General features: G+C 37.2%; 1 protein-coding gene across 5 annotated transcripts in view; it reads left to right on the plus strand.

The window, feature by feature from the left end:
* The window catches only part of CPNE8 (copine 8), a 308,616-nt gene that overhangs the window by 67,766 nt on the left and 219,400 nt on the right, over positions 1–21,450 (plus strand). For all 5 annotated transcript variants that reach the window (XR_008373258.1, XM_053555697.1, XM_053555699.1 and 2 more), the window contains exons 5-6: positions 641–680; positions 19,894–19,970. Coding sequence is in view for 4 of the 5 variants with exons in the window: in XM_053555697.1 (XP_053411672.1) it covers positions 641–680; positions 19,894–19,970 (117 nt within the window). In the remaining variant the exon portion in view is untranslated. The remainder of the gene's footprint in view (positions 1–640; positions 681–19,893; positions 19,971–21,450) is intronic.

Consider the following 21,450-nt stretch of genomic DNA (forward strand, 5'->3'; position numbering starts at 1 on the left):
AAAATATATAAAAAGGACAATCTGTCACTAGGATTTGCTTATTTATTTATTTTTTTAGATGAAATATTGTTTCTTGAGTTAAATGTATTTTTATTCACATGAAGCTATAGTATGGAAATTGTACAGTGAGACCTGTGCATCCTTTACCTAGTTTTCCCCAATGGCAACATCGTGCAGTATCACAAATAGAGTATTGACATTGGTCCTGTCAAAATACAGAATATTTCCATTACCACAAGGTTCCCTCATGTTGCTCTTTTAAATGGTGTCCAGAGAAGAGGGACTTCAAGATTTTAGGGAATTTTGAAGTCAATCAAACAGTACTAGGATAATACTGGGATAGTACTGATGCACAGAAAAGAAGAAATTTTAAACTTATACAGAACTACAGATGGATGATTGGGAAAATATTAGACTTTCTTAGATTTGTAGGAATCCAAGGACCTAAGGGTTGTGAATTCTACCATTGACATCTAAGCCACCACTTAGGAGAAGCTTTTACATTTGCCAAGTTTTTCTCCCTGTTGGTATTATTTTTGATTCACTTTTATATTATTCATATGTTTTGGAAAACACTGCTGTTTTTTCTCTTAGCTGTGCTTTGTGGAAATAATTTGAGTTTTATATTTCAATCTTTTAGGTATGATGTTGATTCAAAGAGCCCCAACTTGTCTAAACATGTAAGTTTGTATTTCTGTGTTTATATACACTGTATGATGTACATTATGATTTAAGATTACTATTTATGTTGATTTGTTAATACTAAAGTTACATTCCTATAACTTTTCATATAATGTGATTGTCACAGCAAGTAAATTACATTTTTGAAGAATCTTAGAAAAAATGTTTTGGAAGAACCTACTAAAAGAAAGTTATCTTCGTAAGTGAAATGGATTAATCATCTCTCTCTTTTTTGTTTTTTAAGAAATGAGGAGAGTTCCCTATAATGTTTGAAGGTGGATCGGGCTAAGCAAGATGAAATAATAAGCCTGTTTCTTTTTGGAAGATTTTACTTCTGGGAGGATAGGAAGTCCTTGGTGTAGGCAGAGTGATTTCTGATTCTGATTTCCTTTCATTTGTTCACCAGTATTTCCTGAGTACCTCCATATGCCAGGCACCATGCTGCTTTCTGAGGATAGAACGTGGGATGTGGGCAAGATAGATATAGTCTGTATCTTCAAGTCACTCACAATTTCTTGCTTTCTTTTTTGGGTTCTTCTTCTCATTCTTCTTTTCTCAAGAACTTTGCTTGCCAGGCAACAACTGTTGCCTGGGGAAGGTCCCAGGTGCAGGAGCAGGTGGGCACCAGAGATGGAGAAAGGGGTGGTGTGGAAAGGGAGAGAGCAGAGTGAGAGACTCTGGCAAGGCATAGCTAGATTTAAACCTGTTTGTTGACCTGTGAGGCTGGAATTAGGCCACACCAGGAAGAAAGGGCTGACTGAGAGTGAAAACAGCTGAAAGGGGTTGGCTCAAGTTCCAAGTGAAGTCTGAGAACACAGAAGTAGAATTGGCAACCGCGCCAGGGTGGAGGAGCCAGCTGGGTTAATAGTACCCAGACACGCCAGAGAGTGAGGTTTTTAAAAACTTTTCTATTGTTGTAGGCTGTCAAACTAGAATCCATGGGGCTATAACTTCCAATGTAGTGTGGAGAGGGGAAATGTAATAATTCAGGGAAGAGAACGGATGTAAGGGGGATCACAAGTTAGGAGACAGATTTTGGGAAACTGGAATCCTGGGTATGAAGGTACAAATTACAGTTGACTATTTCCCCTCATTAGAGGAGGTGTGTCGTGTGATATTTATTTGTGTTATGAAGCATCATGTAGCATTGTGTGGAGAGTATTTAAAGAACAGTAGATCATCTAAGTAATTGACCTCTCTCCAAATTAGAAAAAAATGCTGTAATAAGCTCATTTTTCTCCATAAGTCAAGTTCATTGCAGTTGCCTTGCTGTCTTCCTCATCGTGAGAAGGTTTACAGCATTGTGTTTGGATATTTACAATTGGTTTGCATGGCTTTGTATTGGAAGTTTTCCAAATGTCCTTGGAAGAAACAAAAAAGAAACTGCATTTTCTAGTGAAAATTGTTTAATTGCAAGGAAAGAAATGTATTCACTTATTTTACACATAAATGAAAGGGGTTAGGAGGACCTCATATACGTGAAGTATAGCTTGGCTTTATGGGACCTGGAGCCACAAACAGGTTGGTCATTTGGGACTGAGACAGCTACCTTCTCTGTCTCTTTCCCTCTCTGAGGCCAGCTATTCTTTCCACCATGTCTTTTCTCCGAGCTTCTGCTGTTCTCAAGGACCGAGTTTCCCTGTTCATTGTGCACATGAGAAAATGATCCCCCTGATACACACTGGACAAAGACTCCCAAGTACCCTCTTTGCCTGAACACAGTCTCTGTGTGTTTTTAGGTCAAACTGTTCTTCAAAGGGCATAATAACTGGGCAGTTAAGGAAATTTCCACGGGGTGGGATATTATGAGGGTAAGTGTGAAAGTAGTAACGTGTGGGTTCCACCATTGGAGTTGCCTTGAGTTGAGGACTGAGAGTCATGTATGGGGTAGGAAGATCCCTCAAAAGTGACTAGCTGTGTCTTCCTTCAATAATCAGCAGTGACTCAGCATTATTATGAGTTATGTCTTCTAGAAGCCATGAATATATATTTTTTCAAATATTTCTGTTTTGTAGAAAAGTACCCCTCACCCCTGCCACCATGTGAGAAAATTTTGTGGCCTCAAAAATTTTATCTGGACACTGCGTTATCCTCATGGTGCCTATTTTATTATCTCCTTCTCATCAAACTTCTTTCAAGAACAGCCTGGGTTTCTAGCATAACTTCTTCCCTTTTCATTCTCTCTTAGAGTTACTATTTTCTGGTTTTTGCTTCTGCTTATACTACTTGGACACAGGTAGTTCACTTTTTCCTCCTACCCCTAAATAAGAGTGTTGTTTTCTATTCATTTTGTTTTAAAGTTCTAATCTCAGCTCGCTGCCTACATTCTCCTTGGGAGAGCTCCACCATTCCCATGCTTTACTCTGGTGATTCTCAAGTGTCCGTGCCTCTATGTCTCTTAGCAAATCCAAGTTTTCATTTGCTTGTTTAATATTTCCTGCTAGATACTCTTCAGAAGGCTAAAACTCAAATATATGTAAAATTTATGATATTTTCCACCCCAAGCATGCAACTCTGCCTCTATTACCTACCTAGAGAATAGTTCATCACCCCTGTTGACTTAATTAGAAAACTTGTATGCACAGTTAACCGCTTTCTCACATGCCACGCTGAGTGAGTCACCAATCCCTGTTCATTCTACCCGGCAACTGTAATAAGAATGGACCAATCCCTGTTCATTCTACCCTTCAACTGTAATAAGAATGGACCAATCCCTGTTCATTCTACCCTTCAACTGTAATAAGAATGGACCAATCCCTGTTCATTCTACCCTTCAACTGTAATAAGAATGGACCAATCCCTGTTCATTCTACCCTTCAACTGTAATAAGAATGGCTTCTCTTCCTGTTGCCTTCTCTCCTTTCTTACAGTTACTGCCTTAGTTTAAATTCTCATTGCCTTTCTTCTGATGCGGTTCCCAAGGTTGCTGTTATCTTACATTTTAATCCTCTGTGTTTCTGTATGTGTTATATTTTAAAAGTTATATTTAGTCAATACAAATTAGTAATAGTTAATAAGTGTCCAAACTTGTAAGTGGGTGAAGCATGTAAAAAGGGAGAGGAACTGTGCTTTTGAAATTCTTGCAAGAATTGTTAGAGATGACTGCCTTGAATTTCTGTTAGCCATTGACAGTGACTAAAGCTCTTTTTTATTTGGAAGCATCCAAGTAAAGATTTTAGGTAAAAAGAACACATCACTCATTCAACCCAAAAGTAATTCCTAAGGCATTTGGAAGGTTGGGTAGAGCCAATAAACAAGATAGTTCTATTCCCTGAGGATTTGATTCTTTAAGAGTGTGGTTGTCTACCTGCCAATTTTGCGAAGTGAAACATAAACTGGAACCTTTTAGGAAGGACTGCTAAATACTCAGGCTTGCATATGGAGTGAAGGCAATTAGTATCTTTTATGAGAGGGATTCAATAGCAAGAGAGATTCCATGAGTTAGTAGTAACAAAATCTTAAAAGAAAATTCTCATTTCTGGTAGTTTTAAAAGAGTTCCCTTTCAGGGTGATTATATTTGGTGTCCAGCACTTAAGGATGTGAGGTCAAATTCCTATTTTTTGAGACAAGTAGGCAAAAATGCAAAAATGGAGATATAATGTAGAATTGTTTCTTAGATTTCTCACAATACGAACGAGTACAAGGTGAGTGAGACCTAAAGGGTCAGAATTACTTTAATCAATTCTATTGGAGTCAGAAGTTTTTAGTGGAAAATTATTGTGCTTCAGGAGAAGACTTACGGAATCCAGGGACATCTTCTTTTAGAGGATTTCTTTCTTTTATGATTCTTAAGGAAGTATATTCATTAAAATATTTTTCCCTGTAAGTGTTAGGTCTTGTGAACTAAACATGGCATTTTGAATTCCAGGTTTGATCTCTAAGGTGCTGGTGAACCTGCTCATCTTAAGGTCATTAGCAGAACTACATAGCATGCTTTCATTTGCATAATTTAATTGCATAAGCCAAATCATTAATGAAAAGTTTAACGGCAGGCTTATAATTGGTTTGTATAGGATTCTGCTTTGATGTGCTGGAAGAGAGGACATTGAAACTGTACTCTGTATACTAAATTTTCATACCCACAAAACCATCCAAAATACATTTACCCACTTGGTTGATCTCAGAGGGCATCACCAAAATTACTGTTTCAGACAGGTTAATGGCTTACAGGATTATTTTGGCTATGTGACCCTAGCCTTCATTGAAGGTACCTATGTTTTAAGATATATTTTCTAAATATCATGCATATAAACGTCACGTATAAATCAGTTGTGTTTTAAAATTTCATTTGAATATATATTGTTCAGACCATGAAATGCCTTTTTCTCATAGAAACAGATTTATAAGTGGGTTGAGATTCTTTTATAAATATTAGAATATGAAGCTAATTTAATGTATATATAACTGAACTGAATTCATATAGTCAAGCAAGCAATAAAAACATGCTGGAAACCTGTTGTAGTGCTGGGAAATACAGCAGGGAATAAGATGAACCAGGTCTTTGTCCTAAAACAGCTTACATTTTGAAGTTGGAGAGGTGAGGTGGGCAGATTAGTTCAGTGAGCATAAATGTAATAAAGGATTAAGATAATTTACTTCCTTTATGTCATTTATGTGAATAATATATTAATTCTGAGAAAAAGTGACTGGAGAAGCACTTTTGGCTGGAAGCAGTGTATTTCTCACCCTGAGTATTTACTTACGGATGAGCAGGAGGGAGCTATCGAAAACATAGGGGCATAGCATGCTAGGCAAAGGGAAGAGAAGAACAAAGTCCTTCAGTCAGGAAAAAAAATTGGAAATGTTGGTGTGGCAGAGAAATGGTCACCATATACAGAATATTATGAACAACGAGGAGAGTAGACCGAACTAGTTTAGAAAGGATCATAGGCTTCATGTTATATAGAGATTTATAAGCCATGATTAAAAAGAGTTTGGAATTTTTTTGATAAATGTCACTGGAGAGTGATGTGATCTGATTTATGCATTTTAATGTGACCGTGGTAGCTGAAGTGGAGAATGGGGTTGGGAAGCAAGAGTGAACTAGGGAGATGAATTTGACTAGACACAGGGCAGTTATAATTTGACCATATAAGCAACCTTTGCTGGTTAAAGCTATTGAAGTGGTAAGAAATGATTATGTTTGGAATATAAATATTTTGGAATGGCAGTATGATGGTTGATAAATTGAATGTCAGCTATAAAAGGAGAGTTTAAATGGCTCTTAGGTTATTGGTGAGAATGACTGGGCAAATGGGATGTGGTTTATGCAATGAAGGACATCAGGGAGGAGATTGAGGCAGGGGCTGAGGATTAAGAGACTCATAGTAAGGCCAAGTTCACGTTAAGTTTGAGGCCCCAGTAAACGTCCACATGGAGATATAGAGATCTAGATTTGGGAACCATCAGCTGGTAGTTGGAACTCAATTATCTAAAGAAAGTACGAATGCAGAAGAGAATAGGATAGCATCCTGAGTGGAGAAGGTTAGCCAGAAATATGATTTTTTTTTTTTTTTAAGAGACAAGAGTCTCACTTTATTGCCCTCAGTAGAGTGCTCTGGCGTCACAGCTTGCAGCAACCTCCAACTGCTGGGCTTAGGCAATTCTCTTGCCTCAGCCTCCCAAGTAGCTGGGACTACAGGTGCCCACCACAATGCCCAGATATTTTTTGTTGCAGTTTGACTGGGGCAGTGTTCAAACTCGCCACCCTTGATATATGGGGCCAGCCCCTTACCCACTGAGCCACAGCACCACCCCCAGAAATATCATTTTAGAAGCTACTTAGGGCATGTCACTTCCCAGTCCAAACCCTTAGTGGTTTTTCTTCAGAATTGGGTCAGAAATCGGTCTTTGACGTAAACTTGGCTGTGTCTCTCCTCCCACTCTCTTCACGCTCGCTGTGCTCTCATCCATCAGACTTCTTCTTGTTCCTTGAATCCCCAAGTGCATTCTTGTCTCAGGGACTTCATCTTTTTTTTTTCTATGCAGTTTGCTTTTGCTCCAAATGTGCACATGGCTCTCTCTCTGACACTGCTCAAGTATCTACCACTGAGATCCTCAATTGTCACCACTGAGAGCCCTTTCTAAGCACCCCGTGTCAAAGAGCTCTCTCTGTGTTATCCTTTGATGCCTTTCCAATAAAAGCTTTCTGGTCCCTATTAGATGAGAGGTGGCCTTATCCACATACACAAGTTCCAGCTAACATATTTATGACTGATGCTCTATATGTAGATTTATTTCCAATTGCATTTTCAATAGGTTTGAATCTCTTTTAGACTTTCAGACAGAGAGAAGTATAATAACACTGGAGATGGTTTTGATGATACTGACTTCAACACTCATTAAGTTTTATTAGGTGAAGATTATTTGCATGTAAAACTGGCCCTTACTCACGACTTAGTATTTAATAATGTTATCATGTGGTAACATTATATCATATATTATATTTAATAATGCTTTAATAGACTTCATGTAATAATATTTAGTAAGTTTTCTAGGCTTGACATGTCAACTATCTCACCGTTTTTACTGTTCATGAGAATATTTGCTTATTTCTTGTTAACATATTACATTCGACTTCTTTATTGATGAGAACTAGTGCTCTGTAGAACATGAGGTGACGTGAAAAGGTAAATGTTTTCCATAGATTTGTTACCTTTTCGAATAGTACAGCTTTAATTTTTAAAGATGTGCATCATACATATTTGTGAGTATTAAATATTTGTGAGTACAATTTTTAAAAAGTGATTAATTTTGATCAATCAGTTCTTATAAGCTCAATTTTCTTTTTGTGGCTTATTTAATTGCCTTCATTTGAACTTCTATCAAACCAAAAGTATCTTGAAAATCAATAATTGTGGTATTGGAAAAGAAATAAATTCAGGGTTAGGGTATAATTTCTTTTTTTAATTGTTGGGGATTCATTGAGGGTACAATAATGCATTTGTTGGGTAAATTCCTTCTTGCAATCCTGTCTTGCCTGCAAAAGGTGTAGCACACACCAAGACCCCATCCCCCTCCCTCCTTCCCTCTCTCTGCTCTTCCTTTGCGCACCCCTCCCTCCTTCTTTCTCTCTCTGCTCTCCCCTTCCCCCACCCCCACCGTAACTTTAATTGTCATTAATTTTACTCATATCAAAATTGAGTACATAGGATTCATGCTTCTCCATTCTTGTGATGCTTTACTAAGAATAATATGTTCCACTTCCATCCAAGTTAATACAAAGGATGTAAAGTCTCCATTTTTTTTTAATAGCTGAATAGTATTCCATGGTATACATATACCACAGCTTGTTAATCCATTCCTGGGTTGGTGGGCATTTAGGCTGTTTCCACATTTTGGCGATTGTAAATTGAGCTGCAATAAACAGTGTAGTCCAAGTGTCCTTATGATAAAAGGATTTTTTTTCTTCTGGGTAGATACCCAGTAATGGGATTGCAGGATCAAATGGGAGGTCTAGGTTGAATGCTTTGAGGTTTCTCCATACTTCCTTCCAGAAAGGTTGTACTAGCTTGCAGTCCCACCAGCAGTATAAAAGTGTTCCCTTCTCTCCACATCCACACCAGCATCTATAGTTTTGAGATTTTGTGATGTGGGCCATTCTCGCTGGGGTTAGATGGTATCTCAGGGTGGTTTTGATTTGCATTTCTCTAATATATAGGGATGATGAACATTTATTCATATGTTTGTTAACCATTCATCTGTCTTCTTTAGAGAAGGTTCTATTCATGTCTCTTGCCCATCGATATATGGGACTGTTGGCTTTTTACATGTGGATTAATTTGAGTTCTCTATAGATCCTAGTAATCAAGCTTTTGTCTGATTGAAAATATGCAGATATCCTTTCCCATTGCGTAGGTTGTCTCTTTGCTTTGGTTGTTGTCTCCTTAGCTGTACAGAAGCTTTTCAGTTTAATGAAGTCCCATTTGTTTATTTTTGTTGTTGTTGCAATTGCCATGGCAGTCTTCTTCATGAAGTCTTTCCCCAGACCAATATCTTTCAGTGTTTTTCCTATGCCTTCTTTGAGGATTTTTAATGTTTCATGCCTTAAATTTAAGTCCTTTATCCATCTTGAATCAATGTTTGTGAGTGGAGAAAGGTGTGGGTCCAGTTTCAGTCTTTTACATGTGGATATCCAGTTCTCCCAACACCATTTATTGAATAGGGAGTCTTTCCCCCAAAGTGTGTTTTTGTTTGGTTTATCAAAGATTAGGTGGTTGTAAGATGTTAGTTTCATTTCCTGGTTTTCTATTCGATTCCAAGTGTCTATGCCTCTATTTTTGTGCCAGTACCATGCTGTCTTGACCACTATGGCTTTGTAGTACAGTCTAAAATCTGGTCTTTATTTTTATTACTAAGAACTGCGTTAGCTATACAGGTTTTTTTTCTGGTTCCATACAAAATGCAGAATCATTTTTTCCAAATCTTGAAAGTATGATGTTGGTTTTTTAATAGGAATGGCATTGAATAGGTAGATTGCTTTGGGAAATATAGACATTTTAACAATGTTGATTCTTCCCATCCATGAGCATGGTATTTTCTTCAATTTGTTAATATCCTCTGCTATTTCCTTTCTGAAGATTTCATAATTTTCTTTATAGAAGTCCTTCACCTCCTTTGTTAGGTATACTCCTAGGTATTTCATTTTCTTTGAAACTATGGTGAAGGGAGTTGTATCCTTAATTAACTTCTCATCTTGACTGTTGTTGGCATATACAAAGGCTACTGACTTGAGGACATTGATTTTATATCCTGAGACATTGCTGTACTTTTTTGATAACTTCCAGGAGACTTGTGGTTGAGTTTTTGGGATTCTCTAAGTAGAAGATTGTGTCGTCAGCAAAGAGGGAGAATTTGACATCCTCTGCTCCCATTTGGATGCCCTTTAATTCCTTGTCTTGCCTAATTGTATTGCCTAGAACTTCCAGCACTATGTTGAATAGTAAAGGTGACAGAGGACAACCTTGTCTGGTTCCAGTTATGAGAGGGAAAGATTTCAGTTTTACTCCATTCAGTAATATATTAGCTGTGGGTTTGTCATAGATAGCTTCAATCAGTTTCAGAAATGTGCCACCTATGCCTATACTCTTCAGTATTCTAATTAGAAAAGGATGCTGAATTATATTGAATGCTTTTTCTGCATCTATTGAGAGGATCATATGGTTGTTATTTTTGCCTCTGTTAATATGGTGGATAACGTTTATGGACTCTCATATGTTAAACCAGCCTTGCATCCCTGGGATGAAACCTACTTGATCATGATGTATGACTTTTTTGATGATAAGCTGTAATCTATTGGCTAGGATTTTGTTGAGAATTTTTGCATCTATATTCATTAGTGAAATTGGTCTGAAATTCTCCTTTTTATTGGGTCTTTTCCTGGTTTTAGTATCAGGGTGATGTTTGCTTTTTAGAACATGTTGAGGAAGATTCCTTCCTCCTCAATTTTTTGGAATAATTTCTGCAGTACAGGAATAAGCTCTTCCTTGAAGGTTTGATAGAATTCTGGTGTGAAGCCATCTGGACCAGTGGATTTTTTGGTTGGAGGCCTTTTTATTGTTTCTTTAATCTCACTGCTTAAAATTTGTCTGTTCAGGAGCTCTATTTCTTCCTGTCTAAGTCTAGGGAGAGGGTGTGATTCCAAATATTGATCTATTTTCTTCACATTGTCAAATTTCTGGGCATAGGGTTTCTGGTAGTATTCAGAGATGATCTCTTGTTCTCTATGGGATCAGTTATTTCCCCTTTATCATTTCTGATTGAGGTCACTAGAGAATTTACTTTTCTATTTCTCGTTAGTCTGGCCAGAAGTTTAACTATTTTATTTATTTCTTCAAAAACCCAACTCCTTGTTTCATTAATTTTCTGAATGATTCTTTTGTTTTCAATTTCATTGATCTCTGATTTAATTTTGGATATTTCTTTTCTTCTGCTGGGTTTAGGCTTAGATTGCTCTTCTTTTTCCAATTCCATAAGATAGCTTGTGAGTTTATTGATGTGCTCTCTTTCTGTTTTTCGAATGTAGGCATCTAAAGCGATAAATTTTCCTCTCAAAACTGCTTTTGCAGTATCCCACAGGTTTTGGTAGCTTGTGTCCTCATTGTTGTTATACTCAAGGAAGTTAATGATTTCTTGTTTTATTTCTTCTTGCACCCATCTGTCATTCAACAGAAGGTTGTTTAATTTCCATGCCTTTGTGTGTGGTCGAACGTTTTTGTTAGAGTTGAATTCCACCTTTAGTGCCTTGTGGTCTGAGAAGATACAAGGTAAAATTTCGATTCTTTTGATTCTGTTGAGGTTTGTTTTGTGTCCTAGGATATGATCAATTTAGGGGAATGTTCCATGGAGTGATTAGAAGAATGTATATTCTTTATCTTTGGGATGGAGTGTTCTATATGCACCTATCAAGCACAGTTGTTCTAGGGTTCATTTGAATCTCTTATAACTTTGTTTAATTTCTGTTTAGAGGATCTGTCCAGCTCTGTAAGAGGGAGTGTTAAAGTCCCCTGTTATGATGGTATTATCAGATATCATATTGGTCAGACTGAGTAAGGTCTGTTTCAAGAATCTGGGAGCATTTAAATTGGGTGCATAAATATTTAGAATTGAAATATCTTCTTGTTGTATTTTCCCTTGACCAATATAAAGTGACCATCTTTGTCTTTTTTAGTTGCTTTAAATCCATGTCTATCTGAAAATAAGATTGCAACTCTTCTTTTCTTCTGAATTCCATTTGCCTGAAAAATTGTCTTCCAACCCTTGACTCAGAGTTTTAATTTGTCTTTTGAAGCCAGATGTGTTTCCTGCAGACAGCAAATGGATGGCTTGTGTTTTTTAATCCAGTCAGCCAATCTATGTCTCTTCAGTGGGGAATTGAAGCCATTAACATTTATTGAGATAATTGATAATTGTGGTAGTATTCTGTTCATCTTATTTTGTGAGAGTTCATTGCTTAATTTTATCTTTTGCATCATTGTGGAAGTTAGGTTCTGTCCTTTAATTTCTGAGTTCTTACTTTGCTGCTGATCCACTGTGATGGTCAGTGTGTAGAACAGGTTGAAGTATCTCCTGTAGAGCTGGTCTTGTTGTGGAGAATTTCCTCAGTATGTATATATCAGTAAATGATTTGATTTCTCCATCAATTTTAAAGCTTAGCTTAGCAGGGTATAGAATTCTGGTCTGGAAATTGTTCTGTTTAAGTAGATTAAAGGTAGATGACTATTGTCTTCTTGCTTGGAAAGTTTCATTAGAGAAGTCTGCTGTCACTCTGATGGATTTGCCCCTGTAGGTCAACTGGTGCTTACTCCTGGCAGCTTGCAGAATCTTTTCTTTTGTCTTGACTTTGGGCAGGTTCATCACAATGTGTCTTGGAGAAGCTCAGTTAGAATTGAGGCGACCTGGGGTCCGATATCCCTCTGAAAGCAGTGTGTCAGAATCTTTGGTGATATTTGGGAAATTTTCATTTATAATATTCTCTAGCATGGCTTCCATTCCTCTGGGGCATTCTTCTTCCACCTTCTGGGATACCTATAACTTGTATGTTGGAATGCTTCATAAAGTCCCATAATTCTGTCAGTGAACGTTCTGCTTTCTCTCTCTTCTTTTCTGCCTCTTTAACTCTCTGAGTTATCTCAAGAACTTTGTCCTCTACCTCCAAAATTCTTTCTTCTGCCTGGTCTAACCTGTTGCTAATACTTTCTATTGCACCTTTCAGTTCCCTAATTGACTGCTTCAGTTCCTTCAGCTCTGCTATATTCTTTCTACATTCTTCATATCATTCAACTCTTATTTGATTCTGTTTTTGGGTTTCTTTTTGGTTATTTTCCACTTTATTAGTAGTTTCCTTCATTGTTTCCATCATTTCCTTCATTGTTTTCTTTCTTTTTTTTTATTGTTGGGGATTCATTGAGGGTACAATAAGCCAGGTTATACTGATTGCAATTGTTAGGTAAAGTCCCTCTTGCATTATTCATTGTTTTCATCATGTGTATTCTAAATTTCCTTTCTGTCATTCTTAACATTTCTTTATAGGTTGAATCCTCTGCAGTAGCTACCTCATGGTCCCTTGGAGGGGTTGCTCTGTACTTGTTCCTCATGTTACCAGGAGTTTTCTGCTAATTCTTCACCTCGAGTGATTTCTTTTATCTGTTTCCTTGCCCTAATTTTCCTTTCCCTTTCTCTTGCTCTTTAAGTTGCTGTGCCTGTGGACTAGGATTTCAATGAGTCCTTTTGGTACAGGATGAGAAGGTTGAAGAGCAAGAAGGGATAATAGAAAGAAAAAAAGAACGAAAGAAAGAAAGAAAAGAAAATAGAGAAAGGAGAGGGGATGGGTAAAAGGGAATATTGAGAAAAAGAAGAGAGGCACAGAAAGAGGGAGACAGATCAATATAGGTGTACAGTAGGGTACTTGGACACAACCTTAAAAAAAAACCTAACCTCTGGGGGTGCCAGGTTGGGTGGTTCCCTTGAGGTCAGCAGCTCTTTGGTAGCCTGATCGGACACAGTACCCCACCTCCACCAAATAGAGAGGAAAGACAAAACTGCTATAAATCAAACCAAAAGAAGCAAAGAGAAAACTTTATAGGACAAAATTGGGTGAAAAACCAAACCATAGGGGTAGAACGGCTAGCAAAAATGAAGTGCCAATTATTGAAAAAGGCAGCAATGGCAAATTGTATTTAGGCTAGAAAACTGAAGAAAGAATAGAAAGAAAAAAAAAGAAAAGAAAAATCTATAGGGAAAAGGTTGAAATTAAAAAACAAAACCACTACCACCACCACAACAACAACAAACCAAAAAACAAACAAACTAAAAAACCAAAAACAAAGCAGTATATATATCTTGTTGAATATTGTCTAGGCAACAGGTGATCTTCTGGTGTATGAAATGTTAATCACAATGCTGATATGACTGGAGGCCTCTGCTGATTTCTCAAACCCCACAGGGTGGAGACCCTAAATCTCTCTTCAGCCCTCTTAAAAGGCACTTTAAACTTCTAAACTTGGCTAAGCAGAAGCTTTCCCAGGAAAGTGCTTGTTGCTGGGATCTCTGCTGAAGTGTCTATCCACTTACCTGGTATGCCAAAACCAGTCTCACTCTGCCCCTGAGAGTTAATGCTGTAAGGCAGCTCAGTCCCCACCTTTAGGCTGCTCAGTCACTAGATTACTAGCTCCCACCGATCCTTTGTGACCCTGAGGGCGGAGTTTGCCAGGGCAGTTCTCTCACAATGGCTCCCCGCGGCCCACAGCCGTACACTATTAGCTCTGTCCGGCTCAGTGGCTCAGTGGCTCAGTGGCTCAGTCTGGGGCCCTAGACAATGCTCAAAGTCCTCCGCATTCCTGCCCAAGCTCTCCCTAAGGCTGTTCAACTGAGTGCCAAGTCCCAAAACACCAAAACAGCTCACAAGTAAGGCCTTTTCAGTTTGCAGTCTCACTGCTGCTGTACTTACAGCTGCCGGTGGGATTAGATCAATTGAACACACGCAACCACTTGCCAGTTTTCCTCTGTTTTTGTCCTCCTCCTGGGGTCCAGAAGTTTTTCGCTGACTCCCTGTGTCCTCAAAGGGATGCTTATAGGTAGATCCCACCGGCCAGAGATGCCTGGAGTCTTATCTCCCCAGACTCACGGTGCCCGGTTGCAAGGAAGCTGTTACTCGGCCGCCACCTTGCTCTCACTAAAGCTTTTCTTTCTTAATAATTTTTAAAAGTATAAAGATTTCTGAGACCAGAAAGTTTGAGAACTGCTATAAACTTTGGATAACAATAATAACAACATATTTTTGAGCCTTCTATACACTTAATACTGTACCAAGTGCTGCCCTTGCATCTTCTCATGAAGCCTGTTGACAAATCACGGTCGCATCTCACTTTGGTGATGAGTAATCTGACCCTGAGAGAAGTTGAGTAAATTGCGTATGGTCACATGGCTGGTAAACTTCAGAGCTAGGATTTAAGGTCTTTGCATCTTGTTGCCTGGGCTGTGTCTCATGATTCTGCAGTCTTGACAATTCAAAGGGTATTAAACTTCACATTGAATCATTGCTTTGGGATTAGAAGAACCTAAAGTATGAGGTATGCTCTGAGAACAGATGTAGAAGCCAATCTAGGGTATAATTTTTGAAATTGTATTTGTAATTTAAGGTTAGAACTTTTATTAATGTCTTGGAGGTAGGATTAGCCTTTGGGGTTTGTAGATGGATCTAGCTATTGAAAAGACATCCTTTCTTTGAAATAAAAGTGGTATTATTGTAATCTTAAAATGTAAAAAATTGTTTCATTAAAATATTGAATCAAATTCTTCCATGTTGAATTTGCCTCATCCCCAAAATAGCATATAAATATTCAAACAACCATTGAGAAAGTAGAAGCCACCATTGGAGAAAAGAATACCATGTTCTGTTATTAAAAATGACCACCATGTTCATGCCTCTGCATCATTATACCATTGTCTTCAAAATGTCATATATAGAGATATGTGTGTGTGTATATATATATATTTATAGATATAATAGCATGTAAAATGAGTTGATAAATAAGACACATTTGAATTTTATAATAGCATTTAGAGTGAGAATTTTAAAAAATAAACAAATATTGGCCGTGACTGTTAAGTGGATTTGGAAAAGAAGATATATGTATATTTTTAGGTAGTTATATTATCTCCAGTATTAGAATCCAATAGCAAGTCATAAGTTTTGAATATGGTAATATTCTCTTAACTAAGGGAGTAGGGAAGATGAGGGAGTCATAGTTTATTAGATGTTCATCATGCCCGAAGCCTCGATTCTAAGTGGCTTGCATGTATTCTCTGCATGTCTGAACTTGGTCCATCACTAATCTGTAATGCAGATATACTATGTCCATTTTACAGATTAGGAAACTGAAACATAGATTCATTTCTAATGGTTTAGTCTTGCAATAAACACAAACAGTATAATACCTGATAATTTTCATCTTTAAGGAATATGTTATACTTTCCAAAAAAAAAAAATATATATATATACGTATAATGGTTTTTAAAGGCTGTATGAAAACCACTCATAATTGTACCTGGCAAGCAAGATAGCAAACAAACCAAATAGGTTATTTTGCTGCAAAGTAAATTTCACTTTCATATATTTAAAATGATTAAAGTTCATACTACTAATGTCATTTTCATGATTATAAACAAGTAGCAAACTACAATATAAAATAAAATGTAAATGGAGGGAGTCGATCAGGAAATATTTGGTACACAAGAAATAATATAGTAATAATTTTTAAGGAATTAGAATATGATGTATATAGTTGAAGTAGATATTTCCCTGAACTATGAAAGAGAGGAGAAATATAAATGTGTTTATCTATTAATCAGCTAGAACCTGATGGTATAGGAAAATGTCCTTGCATTTTGAACCATAAGTTACTAATAAACCTAGATTAGGTATACCCTCTCATTATCTGGTGATTTTTTTTAAACAGCTTATGCTATGTGAAACACGTATTATTACAGGGATTCTTTATATCCTTGTATTTTCTGTTCATTCTTGTCTCTTCTGTCTCTTACTGTTAGGCCTTCCAGCCTCAATACCAGCGTATTGTACTGAGGGTAATATTAGGGTACTTTGAAAGTGTTGAATGCATCCTGTTTAGTAACAGTGTGATTTATGTACATGTAAACAGATTCAAAAGCTAAATTCGGTCTATTATTTACATTGTGAAATAATAATTTGCTCACTCCATAAACATTTGGCCAATTTGAAGAGAGTCCAATAGCTAAAAAATTGAATAAATTGAAGCATTTTTCAACTGCCAGACATTCTAAGCTGGATTTGGTATATGCATGGGTTACAGTTGTAGAAAGGTGCTGGGATTTATTACTGGAAATACTATCATGACCTAATTATAGTGACTCATCAACTAAAACACAACACCAGTGTAAGCTAGTGTTTATTTCTGTCTTTATTTAATCAAATGGCTAAAAATATCCATTAAAGACAATATATTATTAGTATCGTATAAAATCAGTAGGAAACATCACCCATTAAGATGCCTAAAAAGTGGGTTTGGTAGAACTTTTCCAGCATAATGAGTAGGGGATAAATATTGTATACTGATTTTTCCATCATGAGTAGTGTATTTTTACACGAACACACAGAGACCTAAAACAAATACATAAATTCCAGACATAGAAGAAAAATATGCAATAACTGCAGAGAATGTGCATAGATTCATATCATAACATTTAGGGCACATTTTGCTGACTTAAGTGTTTTAATTTCCTTTTTGTTCAACAATGATGATGTCTACGTGATTTCTTATATTTGTTAGTATGTCTCTACCCTAATAATGCCCCACATTTCTTTTTTGTTCTCTTGAGTAAAAGCGTAGACAGCTTTTATTGAGTTTTGCTGTTCCATTGGCCACATCCATTTAATGTGTAGTATTTCCAGCTGCCCATTAACACAGAACCCTCAGGAAAGAGTTTGCTACTTGTCTAGAGTCAAGTGTGTTTATTGCTGCTGACTCAGGAAAGTGATGATACATTCCACATCTTTAGTATTCAGCTCTATGTAGCTGTCAGTGAGATGCGGAGAAATGTAGGTTTACTAAAATCCCATAAACCTATTTGTAAAATCTGTTTTGACATTGATAGGGGTATGCCATAATTAAGGATATGTATCTTAAATCTGCTGAAGTTTTACCTTGACTTGTTTTTGCATACTTGAAAGCAAATTTAAAATAATGTGCTGTTTTGAGACAGTATGGCCATTCTAGCAGCCACCAAGGACCAGACACCGAGTACTTTTTTGATTCTGTCTCATGTACAAGAACAGTTTTTAGCACACCCTGTCCTTTTTCTGTGCACTGTTCCCTCCCATTTGCTACAACCTCAGTTTGGGCCTTACCACTTTATTTCTTATCAACTCCTCCAGCCTTCTGCATGATCCGGCTTTCAGTGTTTTCCTCCCTCCTTTGTCCATTCTGTAAACAGGCACGTGAGTCATTTTCTAAATGCACCATTCTATTGGTGTCTCTGAATTGCTGAAAGATTTCTGGTTGCTTTTGCCCTAAGACGACATTTTCTCTTGGCTAGGAGAGCCCTCTGTAGTCTTGGCTCTTTGTCTCCATCTTGCCCTGTACTTGAACCCCATTCTTTTCTCCTTACTCTCTTGCCTGTAAGTGGTCTGTTCTCGAAGACGGGAATGCCCATTATCTTTTCTCCATGATCTGATCTGAGTCTTACCTGGCTCTCAAAGAAGAAATTACATTGAGAAAATATTCTCCTGACTATCATCCTGGTTTACAGAGGTCTTTTTGCCCTGATTTTACTTAGAATAGTCATTTGTCCACCACTGAATAGCATAGCTTTTATTTTTGTGGCTTGTGTGCAGCTGGGTCTCATTGCTTTCGTTAGACTAGCAGCAGAGAAGCAGCATGACTTGGCACAGTGGTTAAGTGAGGAAGCCTCGGCTGTGTCATGGCCCTGAGTGAGTTACCCGCTTTCTCAAAGCCTCAGTTCACTTAGCTGTAATGTGGGGCCAACACTAGTTCCTAACCATGAATTACCTTTTTTAAAATTTGAGAATAGTTATTTTTCTGCAATACTACATAGTACAATGCCTAAGACAATAGACACTTAGTAGTTTTGTTTTTGTTTTTGTTTTTAGTAAGATTTAACACATTTTGTTTGCTGTTAACCCTCTATCATTCTTATTAGGGCTTCTCGTAGACCAGTTCACTACACAAACCATTTAGAGATCTCCTACCTTCTATCTTAGGATAAGACAATAATTTGAATCACATACAGGCTAAACTAGAGGTCATGTGTCTTACCCTGTGACACCTCCGTATTTTCTTGATCTACATATACACATGAGGTTAGAGCCCTTGTTTTATGGACATGCAAAGTTGGGTTCTATTTACATTCTTTGATGACATGAATCTAGACACAGAACAAGTGAGCTGGTACTGGCTCTGCTATTTACTGACATCCTAGAATAGTGGTTCTCAACCTGTGGGTCGCGACCCCTTTGTAACAATGAAAATATAAATAAATATCTGCATATCAGATATTTTTTTTTTTTTTGTAGAGACAGAGTCTCACTTTATGGCCCTCGGTAGAGTGCCGTGGCCTCACACAGCTCACAGCAACCTCCAACTCCTGGGCTTAAGCGATTCTCTTGCCTCAGCCTCCCAAGTAGCTGGGACTACAGGCGCCCGCCACAACGCCCGGCTATTTTTTTGTTGCAGTTCAGCCGGGGCTGGGTTTGAACCCGCCACCCTCGGTATATGGGGCCAGCACCTTACCGACTGAGCCACAGGTGCCGCCCTGCATATCAGATATTTACATTACGGTTCATAACAGTAGCAAAATTACAGTTCTGAAGTAGCAACGAAAATAATTTTATGGTTGGGGGGTCACCGCAACATGAGGAACTGTATTAAAGGGTCACGGCATTGGGAAGGTTGAGAACCACTGCACTGTCTTAGAATATAGAAGACCACCCTTCTACTGTTTCTTTATATGAAAAATGCAATATTAATATCTGACCTCTACTTTTAGAGAGTTATTCTGGGTCTTGAAAATGAGATTTACTTCTTTGTATAATAATGAATGTTATAATGTATTTTACTGAACCCATTTTATGTGCTTAGTATATGCTAATGTTAACTAATCGAACCCTCAAAACAATTCTATGGGGGAGAGGACCCTAAGACATTGTAGAGGGGAGAAAACTGGGAAGATTACTGAATTGCCCATAATCACAGGTACTACTTACTGTGACTCTGAACCCCGGGTTGGCTATTATATCACACGACCTTTCTCTAGGTATTGATGAGATCACTAACCACCTCTTTTATATGCTGTCCTGATTTGTCTCCTCACACAGCAGTTTTGTAGTTCAGAGACATCCAAAGTCAAGCTGATTGTGCGTGCAAAATCTCAAACTTCTTTCCATTTTCAGTTTAGCTTAAAACATAAGGAAAAAATAGAATATCTGAAACTCAAAGTAACAAAAATGCTTTGTGATTACAAACACAAAATGCTGTGCAAACTTATGTGACAATCACATGCTAAAATTAATGCCTCTTGAACTTACGTCATTTATTGTTGGAAGTTAGAAGATTCAATATTTTAGCAATAAAAACAATGCAAGTATATGATGTGCAAACATATACTGTAAAGATGGTTTGGGGACTTATGAGCTTTAATATTTTTGTCTATTTTAGGACTTTCTGGGACAAGTGTTTTGTACATTGGGGGAGATTGTTGGTTCACAGGGAAGTCGCCTGGAAAAACCGATAGTGTAAGTATATTTGAATTCAGACGATGGCATGTTAACTCTTCAGTTTCTATTTGGGAAGTTTGTAATTGGTGAATGTGTTGTTATAGACCAAAAGTGGGTTTTAAAATATTGTTTGAGGGTTTTTTTCTTCTAACAAATAATTTGGACATATTGGTAAAGAATAATTTCTATTTCAGCTTTTATGCATCATGCTAAAAAATGTTCACAAGAAGAAATGAACAGATTTCAATTAAAAAATGTGTTGTTTTCCTTTTGGTTTATACTACTGTTAGATTTAGTGCTTTTTTGACAAAGCTTTTATTTTATTCTTTTGGTTTAGGAACTATATGTAGTACCATCTTTTATACCATGTGTTTGATAAATGAATTTTTAATAACTAAGATTTTAGTTTTTATTTTTATTTTTGAGACAGAGTCTCAAGCTGTCATTCTGGGTAGAGTGTCATGGCTTCAAAGCTCACAGCAACCTCCAACTCTTGGGTTCAAGTGATCCTCTTGCCTCAGTTTTTTCTATTTTTACTAGAGACAGGGTCTCGCTTTTTGCTCAGGCTGGTGTTGAACTCTTGAGCTCAAGCAATCCACCTGCCTCAGCCTCCTAGAGTGCTGGGATTCCAGGCATGAGCTACTGCGCCCAGCCTATATTTTAATAATAATTTTTACCAGAAAAGTGAAATTTAGACAACTGTATTCAAGATGTTCATGTTACATTTTTTCTTATTGAAAAAGATAAAATTCATTTGATTTTCTAAGTATAAGTAATCTTTTATTCATCCTTTTGACCTAAGTGGACCCCTTTCTCAGGCAAATAAACAAAAAAAGGGTTTAAAGGTGGGCTTATTGTTTGAACAGTAGGAGGTTTGTAGATTCTTCTAAAAAAGCTTAGCTAGGCAATTTTTAGTAGTAAGACAGCAATGAAATGTAGAGCTAAAATATACAAAGAGACTGGTTACAAAAGAAACAAGTGAAGAACCAGAACTTTGGGAATTGCAGAATGGTGGCGATTGAATTCATTAAACAGGAGGGAATTAAATTAGATACTTAAGATAAACAGAACAGAGGGAAAAAAGAGGGAGAGAGAAAATCAAATAGGAAAGATTATTTAAAAGTAAAACCGAATGTGATTAGTTTACTAGAGGAAGGATATTTTGGTTTTATTAATTAAAGCAGACAGCTATGTACGCTGTTACCTGAGTAGTTGGTCCAAGCCAGAACACTAGACCAGAAAAAGCATTTTGTAATCACCCATTCTCTTGCTTGAGAAAAAAAAACTAGCTGTGTGAGAGGCATGTATTTGGAGTAAGGACTTGTGGATTGGGGAACAAAGTCCATTGGCCTGAACATGAAGTTCAAGTGCCTCCGAGAAACTGCAGCTTCTGTGCAAATAGCATTTTACTCCTTACTTCAAGCTCAGATGAAGAATAACTGAACCCATTCATACTTTTGGTTTGAAAAAGCCTGGTTGGGTGTAGCGTAAGAGTGAA

This window comes from Nycticebus coucang, chromosome 12 (genome assembly GCF_027406575.1).
Source record: "Nycticebus coucang isolate mNycCou1 chromosome 12, mNycCou1.pri, whole genome shotgun sequence".
NCBI lineage: Eukaryota > Metazoa > Chordata > Mammalia > Primates > Lorisidae > Nycticebus > Nycticebus coucang.